This window comes from Pteropus medius, unplaced genomic scaffold, assembly GCF_902729225.1.
Source record: "Pteropus medius unplaced genomic scaffold, Ma_sr-lr_union100, whole genome shotgun sequence".
Classification (NCBI taxonomy): domain Eukaryota; kingdom Metazoa; phylum Chordata; class Mammalia; order Chiroptera; family Pteropodidae; genus Pteropus; species Pteropus medius.
This window is the reverse complement of record NW_024345601.1, coordinates 4149502-4168940: the sequence shown is the minus strand read 5'-3', so window position 1 is coordinate 4168940 and position 19439 is coordinate 4149502. Positions and strand designations below refer to the sequence as shown.

At 35.1% G+C, this 19439-nt stretch overlaps 1 protein-coding gene across 10 annotated transcripts in view; it reads right to left on the bottom strand.

The window, feature by feature from the left end:
• The window catches only part of DZANK1 (double zinc ribbon and ankyrin repeat domains 1), a 77834-nt gene that overhangs the window by 37465 nt on the left and 20930 nt on the right, over positions 1–19439 (bottom strand). For 7 of the 10 annotated variants that reach the window (XM_039874402.1, XM_039874408.1, XM_039874406.1 and 4 more), the window contains exons 7-9: positions 16469–16554; positions 9258–9375; positions 2504–2617 (exon numbers count right to left, since the gene is read on the bottom strand). In XM_039874402.1, the coding sequence (XP_039730336.1) occupies positions 2504–2617; positions 9258–9375; positions 16469–16554 (318 nt within the window). The remainder of the gene's footprint in view (positions 1–2503; positions 2618–9257; positions 9376–16468; positions 16555–19439) is intronic. The other 3 variants (XM_039874404.1, XM_039874405.1, XM_039874409.1) reach the window with 1 other exon arrangement.

The following is a 19439-nucleotide window of genomic DNA, read 5'->3' as shown; positions in this document are numbered from 1 at the left end:
TGTGCACCTTCCTGGAAAGTTCCTTTCTCCTCCACCTCACACACAACACATGCCCATGAGCCACTTCTCTTTGGCCCACCACCTTTCCATCTGGCAAACGTTTGTGCCTATACAATTATCTCTTCAAAGCTATCCTTGGCCCTAACCCCTGTTAAGAGTTAATGAATTCCTCCTCTGTACCACCCCACCACCATGACCTTCACGTCCACCATGATGAGCAGAGGTACAGGTCACTGGTGCAGCACTGGGGCAGTAGGTCTAGGGTTCAGAGCCCAGAGAATGCAGTGTACAGAGCCCTAGAGAGTGATCCAGTAAGCAGCATGCTAGGAAATGTCACATCAAAAGGTACCTTTCAAAAAGCTCCTCAGTACCTAAGGTCTTGCACTGGAGGTGCAAGGTAGAGCCCAGAGAAATTTGGTGAACATGAAGGAATGTTCATGGCTGCACAATGGTGAGGGATGCCAGCTATCTAGGGCAATGCCCAAGTACCTGTGACTATAGAAGGCCTGCCTAGAGATCTCACTTCTTCCTCAGCTTTCTCTTCTCAATCTTTCCTCTTTAAGAGACCATGAAGTGGGAGTCTAGAAAATTTCTCAGGCTCACACTATTCCCTATGCCATCTTGGCACTTTTGGGAGTTTAGACTTCTTCCAATAAATTCTTAGGGTACAGAATATACTGTGTATATGGTTAAGTTTCCAACCAAAAAAAGAAGAGGTAGTATCAAAAGAAATAAAAATGTTTTGATAAAAGTCACACAATTAAGTGCTTCATTATTGATAGTATAAGATACACACTTGTTGAAGATATGTCTTTGTTAAGAGTGGTGGTAAATCATAACAATCCAATGCTAAAACAAACACAAGGGGAAAACATGGTGCCAATAGAAATGATCATGAGAGTCTCATTTCTGGACAAAATGATAAAGGCAATACCCTAAATCATTATTTCCTATGATCTTGAGAAAATTAATGTTTCAGAGAGCCCTTTATGGAAGCTGTACCAATTCTAGGAATATTTAGCTAACATAAAGCTTGTTTATTCAGTAAATTCAAAATTCATAATTCCATTTGAAAACTCATCATCAAAAGTTAAACAGGATTGATTTTCTCAATTTCATCTTTGATTTCTTAGTTGGTTTCTTCATTATAAGGTATATTTCTGACTTTGGCCCATCAATAGAATAGAAATAAATTGCAAGTGATCATTTCTTGCTCATAAAAATTCTACTTTAAAAAGGGATTTAATGTTACTAATCACTAAAGAAGTCCTGTATTTATCCTCAATATGGATCCCCAATTAAGAAAACAATTAATTACATATATCTTCTATCTCCCTGCCTTTCCATAAAATGGGAAGAACTCTGGAATTCAAATATTGAGGGTGGCGTGATATATAGCCTTGGGCTCACAGCCAACCCCTATTCTTCTTATTTTGAATAGTTCAAAGAGTTTGGATGATATAATCTTCAAACATTCTGGGTAAGTATTAGTAAGAATAGGTTCTGCCGTGATTAACAAAACAGCCAAAATAACAGTAGCTTGAACAAGAGAGAAGTTGATTTCCCTGTCATGTGTAAGAAGTCTGCAGACAAGCTTCCAGGGTTGTTTGGTGGCTTCCTGTGGTAACTTTTAAAGTTTCTTAAGATTGAAAATAGTCATCTAACAAAAACGTTAGTAAATTTGTATCTACCTGACTTTGGCCCGGCCAGTTCTTCAAAATCTTCATAGCCTGAGATACTTTGGAACCTTGCACAGTGAAGGCAAGCTTGGATGTGGAAGGAAAAGTGGACTTATCTTTTATAAAATTCAATGTGTTTGTCCATATAGAATCCACGTGCTCATTTTAGGAGTGTTATAGTTCTAATTTTACATTAAGCGCATGAATTTCCCTTCTTACTAAAAATTCTTGCTTTTTTAATCACTCAAATTCTCTATTAAATCTATTTTACTCTCTAGAGATCTGTACTTGAGATTAGAGAGAAGGTGAATGGGACTGTAGCTTGAAAAATGGAGAAAAGATACAGTTGTATGTTCAATAATTCTCTCCCCAAATTTTTCACAGTATATAATTTGTCTAGCAAATTTTCTGAATGTATGCAATGATACTTAACTTATTCATTCATGTGACTACTTCTAATCATTCTTTACTACATAATAGGAACCCATAATCAAATAAAGGAAATAAAAGCATGAAGCCACTTTAAAGACAAGATTAAAAGTCAATATTAATTGCAGTGATCAAATTTAAATATATAAAGAATTGTCTAAGTTAGCTATAGTGCAATTTGTCTTCCAAATCCATGGTCAGGACATTTCTATGTATTCCAGCTGGCAAGTTAAACTCTTGGTCAGCAGCCTTTCTAAAAATTAGAGTGGATTTTGTTCACAGATATTAGCTCATCAGTTGTTAGCCAATTCCATCAGTTGAAGAAGACATTTAATTGTTTAAACATTACTTTCTACATATTTTATTCATGTTTTTATGAAATCACTTTTCATTACCTTCAAGCGGAGGCTGGCCTGTGGTTGCAACTGTAGAGCAAGAGGAGCCTCACATACCACACAGATAGGAGTGTTCATGGGCACCAAGCTTCCACATTCTACACATAAGCCTATCTGCACAAAGAAAGAAGTCAAGTTCACCTTGGGATGCAACAGCTTAAGGTATAAGTAGACCTTAGAATGTTAGGTTTAATTTGCTTTTGTAAACAAAATTACTTTTATTCTTATTTTTTCCTTTGAAGAGTAAAACCATGTTTATTGTAGAAAACAGATATGTAAAAAAGAAAAAGAAAAAGAAAAGAAAAAATATCTTCCAGCATGATGGAGGAAGTTGACAAATCCTCTCTCCAAATAGCAATTATAAAGTTGGATAAAACTGTCAAAAACCAATCATTTCAGACTCTGAAAGTCAACCAAAGATGGACAACAAACTGAGAAGTACTGAACTTCAAATAAGAACATTACAAATCTGTGTGGTTCTTATATGGGACCATTCCCATCCTCCTCTAGCTTTATCAGCATGGTACTCCACCAGGGAAAGGCAAGCTGTGAAAACTAGAAGCTTTGTGAGTGCTGACAAACAGGGCTCACTTGATCTGAAGCATTTCTAAGGTGACAATCTCAGTGGCTCCACTATCCTGAGACTGTGGCACTGTTTAAGGCAATCAATGGACCAGTAAGTAGCCCGAAATTTAACAGGGAGTTCCAGGAAGTCAGTCAACTATAGGAGGCTTAATAAGCTCTCCACATACCCTTAGCTTACTGGAGGCTATGTGCATGTATAGCATAAACCAGAATGGTTCAAGCCACCCACACATCCCTGGCTGCACATGAAGATATAAGAAAGCTCAGCATAAAGTAAAAGCTGGGGCACCCTTGAAAACAACCTGAAGTTGAATGTCCTACCTAGCTCACACATAGGTCTGTCAGCAGAGAATGAAAGCCTTACTGGTAAAGTATTTGAGCACATCTTCTGGCCAATCTTTAGTCGAACACTAAGTAATGCAGACTCGAGGGCGATGCCAGGCTTACAAATAAAAAGTAAAAGAAAAAAAAAGTCCCAATATTAATGGCCAGAAATTGCAAGGGAGACAGTCATGAAAGATTTAATCCAAGTGAAAACAAAACGAAACAAAACAAAACAAAAAATAACACTAGGAGAAAAAGTCAAAATCAAGAGTATTTGCAATATATTACCTAAAATGCCTAAATTTTTAAAAATTTTGAGATATGAAAAAAAAAACAAGAAAGTATGACCCATACTCAGGGAAAAAAAAAGTTAATAGAAATTGTTTTTGAGTATCCCCATATGTTAGACTTAGGAGGAAAAGATTTCAAAACAGCTATTACAAAAAAGTTCAAAGAACTAAAGGAAACCATGTTTGAAAAATTAAAGGAAGTTATGATAACAATGATCTGAAAAATAGGGAATCTCAATAAAGAGAATAGAAATTATTCTAAAAGAACCAAGTCAAAACCTGGAGTTGAAAAGTAAATTAATTAAAATGAAAAAAAAATTACCAGAGGGATTCAACAGCAAATCAGAGATAACAGGAGAAACAATCAGTGAGCTTAATTATAGTCCAATAGAAATTTCCCAATCTGAAGAATAGAAATAAAAGATTGAAGAAAATAGACCTCAAGACCTGTGGGACAACATCAAAAATACCAACATACATGTAATGGGAATCCCAGAAAGGGAGAAAGAAAAAGGGTCAGAAAAAGAATCTGAAACAATAATGGCCAAAAACCTCTCACATTTGCAGACAAATATTAATTTGCAGACCCAATAAACTCAATCATCCCCAAGAATGATAAACACAAAGAGATCCACACTTAGACACAGTATTGTCAAACTGTTAAATGTCAGAGACAAAAAAAAAAATCTTAAGAGTAGCAAGAGAAAAAACTATTTATCACATATATAAAAGCCATGGCAGCAGTAAAATAACATATTCAAAGAGCTGAAACTAAAAATAACTTACAAACAGGCATTTTATATCCAGTAAAACTATCCTTCAAAAGTGAAGGTAAAATAAACATTCTAAGATAAACAAAAACAGAGAGAAATAGCTTACAGGCATGCTTTTAGTAGAGGAAGTCCAGCAGACTACAAATAAGTCACACAAGATGATAACCTAAGTTCACAATAAAGAAATGAAGAAACGAGAAACAATAATGGCCAAAAATCTCTTACATTTGCAGAAATAATAAGTATGGGGGTAAATACAAATGATTCCATAAACATTTTTTCTCATCTTGAAATGACATAAGATTGTTTAACACTGTACTTTCAGTTTATAACATATACAGATGTAATATATTTGACAATATATAAAAGATATAGAAATGGGGAGGAAAGGGAAATATATTATCGCAAAATTTCTGTATTTTGTTGGATTTAAATTAAGTTATTCTGACATAAACTGTGAGAAATTAAGGTGCATATTGTAATCCCTAGAGCACCTTTAGAAAATAATTTTTAAAATAGTAAAAACAACATAGAAATTAAAATGGCACACTAAAAATTATTTATTTAACACAAAAAAGGCAGCAAAGAATGGCCATAGAAACAGAAAAGACATGAGACAAATAGAAAATAAACAGCAAAATGGCATATGTAAATTCAACCATATCAATAATGACATTTAACGTGAATAGACTAAACACACTCAAAGGGCAGAGATGGACAGACTGGATAAAAAACATAATCAAACTATATGCTGCCTACTAGAGATATGCTCTAGACTCAAAAATACAAATAGGTTGAAAGTAAAATACAGCAAAAGATATGTAATGCAAATAGCAACCATAAGAAATAGCAGGAAAAAAGGGACTTTAAAACAAGAAATATCTCTAGAGACAAAGAGGCATCTTGTGATGATAAAACGGTTAATAAATCAGAAAGATACAGCAATTATAAATTTATATGAACATAACAACAAATATTCAGAATACATGAAGCAAAAACTATGAGTCACACTTCAAGTAAGACTCCATCTATCACCTGATCACTCTAAGCCCCAGTTTTTACTGGTGGACCATAGTGGTATTTTGGATCTGCAAAAATTAGCATCAGTTCAGAGCCAGTATCTAGTAATCCCCCAAAGGTTTGGGCATTTCCTTTTTGCCAGTGCATAGTCACTTTAGTGATGGCAACAAGTCCCTTTGCAAAGGCTTTCAGAAAGATTTATGATATGTACTTGCAATGTCACAGTGTGCATCTATCTGTCCCTCTACTTGCTGGGTCCATACTAAAGGAGATTTGGTCTCCTTCAATTAAGGTGCTCTGGGTTTGTGAATTGACTTAGGTCTGGAAACTGGGTAACAGACTTGGATGTTCCACTGTGTGACTCAAGTCTGGTTTTTGACTATAAGACCTAGTGATGTTTTAAAAAGTATTATTATATAGACCAAGCAAGAAATACACTGATTTCATTCCTAGGAACAACATGATCAGATTCTGATTACTGATATGTCACTGCTATCCTGTACAGTAGATGTGCCCATCTTGTCTTTGGCAGTTCAGTGCTGCTACTTGACCTCTGCTACTCTGGAATCCTATTGGCCCCAGTGAAATCAGGGGGCCCATCTCAATGGCAGCATCCCCTCCATGATTATGTCTGGCCTACATGGGAAAGCAGACACAGAACTTTTCAAGGATACAGGTGCTCCTTTCACTAATTAATCCCTGAATACCTTAGTGATGGATGGATCCTCTGGGCCTTCTTGTGAAATTTAGGTCAGATTTGGGGAGTACAGGGCACACATGATAAAGCTACTCTAACATTCCTATCTTCCTTCACATAATGCTAGGGAAGTTCTCATATCTCAGTCTCGCTAAACACAGGCCACTATTGGGTCCAAGTTTTAGTCAGCCAACCAAAAAAGCAGTTAGAGCCACCTCCAGCTGCATTAGCTAACACATTAAATCCAGACTCTATGGATAGTGCACGTATATCAATGAATTTGGCCCAATTTAATGTTATAATCTGCCCTCATTTAAAATCCACTTCTCCAACCTGTTCATCAAGATTCTGCCAATATATGTTAGCAAAATTGTGTTCTTTTCACATGTAAGCTATTTTCTCTTGGGTCACAGTGTGCATCTATCTATTCCCTCTACAGCATGGTAGAAATACCAAAGGGTACACGTGGTGGGTCTTGAGGAGAATAAGCATCCCCTTTCAAGGTATCAGCCCCAGGTGACGTTATCACAGAGCTTTCAAGCAAAAGAAGGCCAGTATCCTCAGATAGGAGGGCAAGCTACATCCACTGGTAAGGAGGCTCAAAGTGACTTAAGGGTTCAAGATTATCGGTTTTATCTGGGTCCAACTTGAGATCTCCATTCCAAGTTTCAGAATCTCATTCCTTCCTACTTTATGTCCTATCACATAAGAAACTTGGTGATAGCATGAATTCAGCTGATGTTATAGTTCACCAACATATAAACTTAAAATTTCACGTCAGCAGTATAATGCTGGAACTATAAGAATAGGTTATTGTATGGCAGTCATGGGAGCTCCCTGGCTCTCAGACTAAGATCTAAAGGTCCTGTGCTTATTGGTTTCTGTGAATGCTCCCATGTACCAAAGAGGATCCATCCCACACCACAGTCCTTGAAGTCATCATTGCTGTTATAACAGTCAAGGGCAGCAGCTACCCAACTACTCAAGATTCTTGCTTCAGCTGGCACTTCATCACTATCAGCCACATGTGACAGCTTGATTAGTTGTGATGCCACTTCAGGCTATGGATTACTAGCATCTCGTTTCCCATTGACAAGGAGCTCAGCACTGTTCTCTAGCAAAGAAAAGGATCAAATCACTTCCAAAACCTTATCTTTGCAGGTCTATTTCCTAGGGCTACTCTTGGTACCAATTCTGTATAAGTAAGAGTCCAGACAGGAGACAGAAACCACAAAGTAACTTGAACAGGGAAAGTTTAATATAAATAATTAGTAACTAGTAACAGAGGATTAACTACCAATGAATAAAGCAAGCTCTAAAGAACACAGGAATATCCAATAGGGAGCAGTCACTACCTCTATGGCTGAGGCAGAGAACTCAAAGAGGGTCAAATTTAGAAGAGGCATTTACTAAAGTGGCATCACCCACTGGACAGTCGGGTTCACTGAGGTGACACACATCAGAGCTGTCAAGTAAAAACTGCCCACTGGGGTCATATGAAAATTATTAGGGATCTCTCTCTCGGGGAAGCTGGTAGAATATGCTGGGAAGCCACATGCTTGAATTTGCTAGGAAACTGCCCAGTGAGATACCTGAGACTATCTGAGAAGTTGGCTAGGGTGCCAGTGGGACTCAACGGGAGCTGTTTATGGGATGCCACTGAAATTCACTGGAGTTCAGCACAACTAGGTGTCCTGTAGGTTAGCTGAGCACCATCAAAACAAAAAGAGAGAAAAGCATACCAGACCATGGAAAGATGGCAAGCCCATTCTCCTGCAGTGTCTTTCCACAGTGTCTGTCCATCTACTGACAGAAATGAACATCAAGCCAGCTGGTGAAGGAAAAATGTTTAAGGTACCACAAGGCAGGGCAATGAAAGGTGGATCTGGAGTTGAGAGGCACACCTCTGCATCTCTCTAAGGAGACTGAGTGTCTTGGGTCCAGGATCCTGGGAGCAGTATCTACCCTTTTGAATCTCAGAAACTCAGCTCAGTGTAGAACACAATAAGAGCTCAGTAAATAATTTAAATTATAAAGCTGTTTATATATTATAGTATATTAATAAGTATAATTTGGGGGGCAGTATAAATGTTTCAAAGTTCATCATTTTAAATATTTATAATCTCTGATAATCCTTTCTGCCTGTGAAAACAAAGTTCTGAAAGTCTGTTTTCAGGCCAGTAAAAATAATTTTGATATTGTACCAGAGAATATAAAAAGGAAAAATTCAAACCAGTGGGACCGGTTCATATTTTATTTGCTGTATTATCTTTTTCAAGGAGTTCAAAATATATCATAGAAGTAAATTAAATAACAACATGCCCATTTAGAATCTGACCCCTTGCTTGAAGTCATAATTCAATTCTAAAACTCTGGACTTTGAACTCACTGAATTAGTGACTTTTTCTTAGTGACTGTCTTTTTTGTATGGTCATTTTCCACTCAACTTCACAGATCCCTTTATTTCATTTTGTAAACCCTAGTTAAAAATATATATATATATCAAGTGCATAAGAGATGAACACATATTAGTGAAGGCTTTGATTTTCGGTAAGCCAAGTATGCTTTCTAACTAACTACAAACTTAATGGTAAGATAATATCAATTATTATCTATCTTAGCCAAAACTTTAAATTTAGATACACTGATCAGTCTATAGCCTATATAAACAGCTGCTTTGGACAGAATGATGTATCTTATGCATATACAGACTTGTAATTAGTATTTGTCATTTATTTCTAGAATATATTTCCTTACTGTGTCTAAGTTATGAACAGAAATATTATATGAGTAGGAAACATGTATTTATCCAAGCATGCATCATTACAACAATAAGATTTTAGTCTCTTTATGAGCCTGTGCTTCTACAAGGTCACACAAAAGAAATAGCAAATAAGTTTTTTTATTTCTAAATAGGATTCTGGATAGTAAGAAATTAATCTGCCAGTAAGTTTTTGCAACACGTATTTATGTTTGTAGTTTGTGTATACCAAGTACTGTGCTATTGCTGCAAATAAAGAAGAGATAAACTAATTTTAAAAGATTTTAAGAATTCTGCTGCTCACCTGAGCTCCTTCTGGGGGTGGGAGACGATAGCCATATATGGGTGGGACAGGTGAGCCACATTCTTGACAGAAGCGAGCAAAGGGATCAGATGGACGGGTGGCAAGGCAGTGGGCACACCTACAACAAAAGAGGTTCCTGATTGGCCATGTTCTGATGGATTTACATTAAAAAGTCAGGTGAATATCTAAAAGTGTTCAAACTTTTTTTTTTTTAGATTCTCTTGATTTTTTTTTAAATTAAATTTATTGGGGGTAACGTTGGTTAATACAATCATATAATTTTCAGGTGTACATCATCATTTAACATCTATATATTCTATTGTGTGTTTACCACCCAAAGTCCAGTTTCCTTCAGCTACCATATATTTGATTCCCTTTACCCATTTCACCCTCCCCCTCACCCCTATATTTGACCCCCTTTATCCTGTCTACCTCTCAAATAAAAAAACCAAAAGAAGAATACTCTCAAAGGCTATGGAACAATATCAAGATAGAAGATGCCTCTCTAGTCATTTTATCACAAAGTGGCCTCATGGCTGGAACCAATGGTGCCCTTCACCTGTAGGCTAGGCCTATCTCACTTCTTGACTGCAGCCAAAGTTCATCAGTAGCTTTGATCCCACTTCTTAGTGGGGCTCTGGCTCATTCTATCACATTGGATTTGACATGTGAGAGTGAACCTTGGGAATTACAGTAATGTCTGCATTGCATTTTTCTGACTTCCTACCTGAGCTTTTGTGACCAGTCTGTGTGACACTCTGGAGGGTCACTGTCAGGCAGGCCCTGTCTTTGCCTTCACTCACCTGGGTAGAGTCCCAAGGCTTTGCCCCAGCAATATCTGACCTAATTTCTTAGGCAACTGGATTCCATCAATTAGTCCTCACCCATCTACCTGGTTCTGGATATCAGCCAAGTGAAAGCATTGACAAAATTCAACATCTTTTCATGATTAATAAAAAATTCCATAAACTAGGAACAAGAGGAAACATCCTCAACATGATAAAGACCACATCATACTCAATGGTAACATCATACTCAATGGTAAAAGACTGAAAGCTTTTCCCCTAAGATCAAGACTAATACAAGGATAGCATTATAGTATTGGAAGTTCTAGCCAGAGCAATTAGGCAAGAAAAGAAATAAAAGGAAGAAGTTAAGTTATCTCTATTCACCAATATGATGATCTTATATGTAGAAAATCTGAGAGAATATACATAGGTAAACTGTTAGAGCTAATAAATGAATTCAGCAAAGTGGTAGAGTAAGAAAAAAAAATCATTGGGAGTTTAATAGGGATGTGACATATTCCTATGAACAATTCCATTTATAATAGCATCAGAAAAAATAACATACATTGGAATAAGTTTAACCAAGAAGTTAAAAACTTGTACAATAAAAACTACAGAATTTCTCTGAAAGAAATTAAAGAAGACATAAATAAAAGACATCCTGTGTTCATGAATCAGAAGACTTAATACTGTTAAGATGAAAATACTACCCAAAGCATTTTAAAGATTCAATGCAATCCCTATTAAACTCCCAATGATTTTTTTTGCAAAAAGAAAAACTCATCCTAAATTTATATGGAATCTCAAGGAACCTTGAATAGTCAAAACAGTCTTTAAAAATAACAACAACATTGGAGGATTCATACTTCCTGATTTCAAAATTTGCTGCAAAACTAATAAAAGCAGTGTTGTTCTAGCATAAGGACAGACATAAAGACAATTAGAATAGAATAGAGAGCCTAGAAATAAACCTTTGCAATTATGGCCAAATGATTTTTGACAAGGGTGCCAACATCATTCAATGGGGAAAGGACACTCTTTCCAACATGGGTACTGGGAAAACTGGATATCCATGTGCAAAAACATGAAGTTGGAATCTTATATTACAACATATACAAAAGTTAACTCAAAGTGGTCAAAGGCATAAATATAAGAGATAAATCTATAAATCTCTTAGAAGAACACATAAAGGACAAGCTTCATGACATTGGATATGAGAACAGCCTCATGGATATGATACCAAAAGCATAGGCAAGAAAAGAAAAAATAGATAAATGACCATCAAGAGTCAAAACTCTGCATATCAAAAGATACTATCATGGGAGTGAAAAGACAATCTACAAATGGGAGAAAATATTTCCAAATCGTATATCTGATAAGGGATTAATATCCAGAATATATAAAGAACTCCTATAATTCAACAACAAAAACAAACAACCCATTTAAAAAATTGACAAAAGACCTGAATAGACATTTCTCCAAAGAAGACATACAAATGGCCAAGAAGTACATGAAAAGATGTTCAATGTCACTTGCCATTAGAAAAATTCAAATCAAAATCACAGTGAGATGCTACTTATACTCATTAGGATGGCTATCATCAGAAAAATAGAAAGTATGTATTGGCAAGGATGTGGAAAAATTAAAACTCTTGTGCATTTCTGGTGAAATGTAAAATGATGTAGCTGCTATAAAAACAGTTCAGCAGTTCCTCTCAAAGCTAGACATAGAATTACCATATAATTCAGAAATTCTACTATTAGGTCAATATACAAATGAATTGAAGGCAGGGACTCAAAACAGATAATTGTACACCAATGTTCATAACAGCATTATTCACAATAGTCAAAAGGTGGAAACAACTCAAATATCCATCAACAGATAAATGAATAAACAAGATGTGGTATATATATACAATGGACTATTACTTATCTTTAATAAAGAATATAATTCTGATACATGCTAAAATATTAATGAACCTTGAAAATACTATACTAAGTGAAATAAATCAGTCACATAATTACAAGCATTATCTGATTCCACTTATATGAGGTAATTAGAATAGGCAAATTCATAGAAACAGAAAGTAGAATAGAGGTTATCAGGGGCTGCAGAGGATAATGGGGAGTTATTGTTTAAGGGGAACCATCATTCTATATAGAATGATGAAAAAGTTCTAGAAACAAATAGTGGTGATGGTTGTACAACATTGTGAATGTACTTAATGATACTAAATCTTACACTTAAAATGGTTAAAATGATAAATTTTACTTATGCATATTTTACCACAATAAAAAAGGTATAAAGGATCTAAAAAATAATTGATTATATGAAATAAAAGTAATAATGTATTGTGGGGTTCATAATATTTGTAAAAGTAAAATATATGACCACAGACCATAGTGGCACAAAGGCTATTGGTATTCAGTTACTGGAAATATCTGTCATAAGGTTCCTGTGCTGTATATGAAGTAGTACAATACCACTTGAAGATAAACTGTGATAAGTTAAAAAGGTATGTATATTATAAACCCTAGAGCAACTACTAAAAAGTTATAGCTAATAAACCAACAAAAAAAAGATAAAATACAATCATAAAACATACCCAATTACTCCAAAAGAAGGCAGAAAATAAAAGACAACAAAGCATAGGTATGACAAACAAAACAAATACATGATGGTTGATTTAAATTCAAACATATCAATAATCAGAATAAATATAAATACTCAATACCTCTAGTAAAATGCAGAGATTGTCAGATATGATTTTTAACAAAACAAAACCTAACTACATGCCGTTTTTTAAAAACTAAATTTATAAGGAGATACAAATAGGTTAAAAGCAAAAGGACTAAAGCTATATCATGCAAACACTAATCTTAAGGAGTGACTATATTAATAGCAGACAAAATAGATTTCTGAGCAAAGAATATTACCAGGGTTAAACAAGGTTATTTTATAAGGATAAAAGGGTCAATTCAGCAAGAGGACATAAAAATCCAACAGATTTATCACTTAATAATAGAACTTCAAGTACATGAAACAAAAACTGATAGAAATGTAATAAGTAGACAAATTCACAATTATAATCATAGATTTCAATATAACTTTCTCAATTGATGAAACAACAGACAGAAAATCAATAAAGATAGAGATCTTTTAAATACTCTCAACCAATTTAATCTAATTGACATTTATAGAACACTCATCCTAGCAAAATAAATTATTTTCAAATGCACATGAAACATTTACCAATCAGATCATACAATATATGTTCTCTGACCAAATACGAATTAAATTTTAAATAAGCATCAGAAAATAGAAGGAAAGTCCCCAAATATTGGAAAATTTAACATAATACTTCTAAATAACCCATGGGTCAAAAAGAACAAGGATAGCTAGAAACAGTTTAAACTGAATTAAAATTAAAACAAAATGTATCAAATTTGGGGGCTTCAACTAAAGCAGTACTCAGGAGGAAATGCCTATAGTAGAAAAGAAGAAAGGCTACAATGAGATGGCTTCATCTTCCACATTAAAGAATTTAGAAAAAGAATCTCAAATGAAACTTAAGTTTCATGCAAAAAGAAATAGATAAGCCTAAATAGACATATCTATTAAAGAAACTGAATGTATTTTTAAAACCATCCTTAAAAGAAAACTCTGAACCCCAGTGAATACTACCAAACATGTAAGAAAGAAATAATACCAATTCTACACAAACTTTCAGAAAATAGAATAAGGCAAAATACTTTCCAACTCATTTTATGAAACCAGAATTATCTTGATACTAAAACCAGACAAAGACATGATAAGACAAAAAAATTATACAGCAATACCTCAAGAAAATTCTGCAGCTAATATCATCTTTAATATCAAGAATAGAAATAGAATACTTCCTCCTTCGGATCAGGAATAAGGCAAGGAGGTCTGCTCTTACCATGTCTATTACAAATTTACTGGAGGTTCTAGCCAATATAATAGGTCAAGAAAAAAAAAAGGGCTCTATATAGGAAATGGAGTAAAACAACTGTCTTTATTTGCAGGTGACCTGATCATCTATACAGATAATTCTATGGAATCTATCAAAAGAGCTCGAAGAATAGTGGATTTTGTAAGATTCCAGGATATATTGTCATAGCTCAAAAATCAATTGTATTTTATATTCTAGCAATAAATAATCATAAATTTAAATTTTAAAAGCAGTACCATTTATAACAGCATCAAAAAATGTGAAATACTTAGGGATAGATTTGACATAAGGTATGTAAAGCCTGTGCACTGAAAACTACACACTGCTGAAAGACATTAAGGAAGAACTAAATAATGATGAGATATACCATTTTCCTAGACTCTAAAGATTCAAAATTGTTATGTCAATTTTCCTTAAATATAGAAGTTTAATGCAACCCAAATCAAAATTCTAGCAGACATTTTATAGATGTTGACAAGCCAATTTTAAAATTTATTTGAAAAGGGAAAGGACCTAAAAGAGCCACAACAGTTGTAAGTTAAGAACAAAGCTGGAGAATTTACAATACTTGGTTTTGAGATCTATTATAAAGCTATATAGTAATCAAGGCAATGTGGTAGTAAATAAATATAGACAATCATCAATGGACCAGATTATAGAGTCCAGAAACAGATTCACATACAAATATCATCAATTGCTTTTAAATATTCCAAATGTAATGAATGGGGAAAGGATCATCTTTTCTGGATTAAACGGATATTCTTATGCAAAAACATGAACCTGAACCCTTACCTCACACCACATACGAAATCAACCAAATATGGATCGTAGACCGAAATGTAAGGGATAAAACTTTGAGAAGAAAACATAGAAGAAAATCTTAGTGAATGGGATATGTCTTAGGTTTAGGAAAGATTTTTTAAATATGTCAAAATAAGTAGGAAATATAAAAGAAAAATAAATACATTAGATCTCATCAAAAGTAAATACTTTAGCTCTTTAGAAAAAAAAATTTCATAAGAAAATAAAAAGCCAAGGACTGGGAGAACATGTTTGCAAGGCATATATCTAATAAAATAAAACACGTATAATTCTATAATGAGAAGATACAAAATCCAATTTTTAAAAAGGATAAAAAATTTGAACAGGCACTTTCCCATAGAAGATGTATGAACAGCAAATAAGCACATTAAAAGATGTTCAAAAACATTAGCCACTAGAAAAATGCAAATTAAAACCATCCTACTAGAATGGACAAAAACAAAAAATAAAAGTGTCAGGATGTAGAGGAACTGTAACTCTCATACATTGCTGGTGGGAATGTAAAATGGTACACTCTTTTAAAAAACAGTTTGACAGGTTTTTTTTTTTACTAGTTTCAAGTATATAGTACATTGGTTAGACATTTATATAGTTTATAAAACGATCCCCCAATTGCTCTTTCTCTCCTCTGGCTCTCTTCCTAGCCAATATATTAATGCTAACCACATTCCCTATGCTGTGCTCCCCACCCCCGTGACCATCTATCAGCTACGAATTTGTACTTCTTTAACCCTTCACTCCATTTTCCCAGCCCCCTAATCCCCTTCCCCTATCCTCCGTCCGTCACCAGATGGTCCTCTATATTTTGAGTCTGTTTTTGATTAGTTTGTTCTTTTTGTTCCTTAGATTCCACATATAAGTGAAATCATATGGTGTTTATCTTTGACTTATTTCACTCAGCATAATAACATCTAGGTGACAGTTTTTTTTTTTTAAGTTAAACATACACCTATTACATGACCCTGTCATTCCACTGCTAGGTATTTACCTCAGTGAAATGAAAGTATCTGTGTACAGGATGACTTGTGTACAAATGTTCACAGCAGCTTTATCTGTATCAGCCAAAAACTGGAAACAACCCTGATGTCCATCAATAGGTAACTGGATAGACAAATTGTGATATATTCATACAATGGAATACTATTCAGCAATAAAAAGAAATAAATGTTTGATACATGCAAGAACATGAGCAAATCTCAAAATAATTAGGCTAAGTGAAAGATGCCTGGCAAAAAAAAAGAGTATATCCTAAATCATTCCATTTACATATGGAATCAAATTCAAACTAAGCTATAGTGACAAGAAGCTGATCAACAGTTGCCTTGGGATAAGGAGGTATACAAGTGAAGAATTTCAAAAGGGTACAATGTCGGAAACTTTGGGAAATGATAGATTTGCTCATTTTCTTGACTGTGATCATAGTTTCAAGGTTATATACATATGTCAGTTTAACTCATTAAATAAGTACAGTTTATTATATGCCAATTATTTCTTTAAAATCTGTAAAAACTTAATTTAAAAAGTTTGTAGTGGGCAAACACCATTGTTATATCCCATCGTTAAATGCTTTTTGACCACAATGTGTCTTAGGAGGATTTAAGAAATAATGAAGAGAATGAGATACTTACTTGAGAAAATCTGTCTCTCTTTGAATTCTCATAATCTCTGTGCTTGTCAAATTCTTCTGGCCAGCTATGTGTGCAAAGCTAGGGAACTAAAATTAAGAATATAATAGAATCCTGGTAAAAGCTGTCATACAATAAAATTTCATTAACAAGTCATTTTAATGTTTGTCTTATATCCAGCATTCATCCTTTAAAAACCATGATGGGAGCTGGGGGATGTCATAAGTAATGTTTACCTTAGTACCCAACAGTAAAAAATTAAGTGCAATCTATAATCAGATATGTGTATTTTATTAAAAACACGAGTTTACAAGAAACAATATCTGAATTTACCAGCAGACAAACCAGATTTTAGAATTTAAAAACCTAAGTTAGCATCCATTTTTCTCAAAAATTATATCCCTAGGAAACTCAAAAGGACCCACCTAAAAGAACAAATGCAGCAACTGTCTCCTATTATACACATTTAACTCACTTTGACATATTTTTATTTGAGCATCCACTTTGTACCAGGCACTGTGTTTGATACAAAGAAGGGTCAAAAATAAATATTATAGTCCATGGCCTATTATGGGACTGAGGTGGTTTGATGTGGTCTATTGGTCCAAATGGTAAAAGAATGAGACAGAAAGGTTGAAGAAAGAACGTGAAGGAGAAAGGCTAACACTGAAGAGTCTGCTAGTAATAAAATATGCCTGACATTGTGTAGCCATTATCCCCTTGACCTTTCACAATGACCTTATGAGGTAGGTAATTTTCAAAACATTTTCTTTTGATAATTTCAAATTGACAGAAAAATTGCAAGGGTTGTACAAATAACTCTTGTATAATAGGTCTGACCAATTGTTCACATTAACATTTTGCCCCAAGTGTTTTCATTCTCTGTCTCTCACTGAATCATGGAGAATAACCTGCAATTATGATGCCATCTCTAAATAATTCAGCATGCATTTCCTACAAACAATGATGTCCTCTTACACAACAGTGCAATTATCAAAACCAGAAATGTCAATAGTGATATAATACTATTATTTAACCCATAGATCTTTATTCAGATTTTATTAATTGTGCCAATGATGTCACAGCTATATTTTTTTCTTGGTCTAGGATTCAGTCTAGTATCACACTTTGCATTTAGTTGTCATGTCTCTTTTAACCTGGAATAGGTCCTCGGTCTGTCTTTATCTTTCATGATGTCGAAATTTTGAAGAGTAACAGTTCAGTTAATTTGTAGAATCTCCTTGATTTGGTTTTGTTTCATGTTTCCTTGCGATTGGATTCAGTCATATATTTTGGTACAAATACCAGAGAAATAACATTGAGTCCATCTTAGTGTATCATATCAACAGGTACTTACATTTCCCATTTTTGAGATGAGGAGGCTGAGGCTCAGAAAGTCTAAGTCACATGCTTGAGGTCACATCAACAGTATGAGTACAATCTCATGTACTCAGGCCTATCTGACCCCAGTAGCCTTCCTGTCTAAACAATGCCCGTGGGGTGGGCTTAAGACTCCAGACTACGCTGCAGGCAGTGGGGATCAGTCAAGGTTTTTTAGTTGCTTTTGTGTCAGATCCAACATGGCCTAGACCAGAAGTCGTAAAGTGGTGGCCTACTGGCCAAAATTGGCCTGCCGCTGAGTTTTATTTGGCCCAGATATACAAATTTTGAAGTGACTGCTAAATTTTAAAATCAGGTTATAACACATAAAGATGCAGGTTTCTGGCTTCTGCTGTAAATTCCTCAGATGTGGCAACACTGAGCCTGCAGGCCCTCTTGTCAAAGGTTGGCTGGAGCTGAGTAGAGATTACCCCTTTAGCTGGCAGGGGCATTCCACCTGGCCAGAGAACCCCCAAATCTTATGCCCTAACACTAAAGCCAGGTGACACTGTCATTTACCTTCCACCCAGGCTGTCTCTTGCATTTACTCTGCTGCCTGGCCCTTGCTGGTGCCCCCAGACCAGATGCTTAGCTCAGAGACATCTTGTCTCCCTGAAGGTTATCAAGATGTTGTAACACCTATCAGCATCATTAATTCTGATGTTTGCTGAAGTATGCTTCCAATGGGATTGGGCTGGAATCTTGAGAAGAATCTCTTAACAATATGGAAAAAAAAATAGTGGAAGATAAAGTTTTGTGGTCCTTTTCTGGCCTCTTTGACCCTCCAAACTCCAGTCAAATTCCCCCAACTTGTCCCCATGTTCCCAGGTTTTTGGATTCTGAATCTTGAAATCTTTACATATTGTTTTACTCTATCTTTTCCTTGGAAACAACAATTCTTAAATAACTAGGTATGTAAGGTCACCCAAATATCCCTAACAGAAAAAATAATTATTTCTAGATATGTTAATTAAGGTCATGTGAGACTGCTTTTTTGAAAATTGTTATGACTGTGTTTAGTCATATACCATTCATTCTTCAAAATGATACTTTTTAAACCTCAGAAGCAGTATTCTTATTTGGGTGACACCAGCAAGCATTGCTCACAGAAATTGCGTGTGCTCATTAGTCTGTCTGGTAACCAGGTAATCATTTACTCCAGAAAACTGGGAAGGGCAATATTCTATTGTAGGAACGGTTGTCTTTTTGTTTAGTGGTGTTTACAGGAAGTTTTTTTAGGTCTGCAGCCCTCTGGCCTGAGCTTTGTGGCCCTCCAGAAGATACAGTGGGTGGCAAATGTAAGGACCCAGGATGTCAGGCTGCGTTACACCACAGCATTAGAGACTGGAAGTGAAGAAAAAGGCCTGATATAGGGATAAGGAGGGTTGGTCTTCAAGGCCAGCGAGTCTCAGACTAGGCTGATCATCAAAGTCATCCATAGACTCCATCCAGGCTTATGGGATCAGATTATCTAGGAGGACTGCAGGAGGATTGTACTTGGGGTAGCTAGGAATATATATATATGTGTGTGTGTGTGTGTGTGTGTGTGTTTAAATTCCTCCCAGATGGTTCTGATGTGCAACCAAGTTTGGGA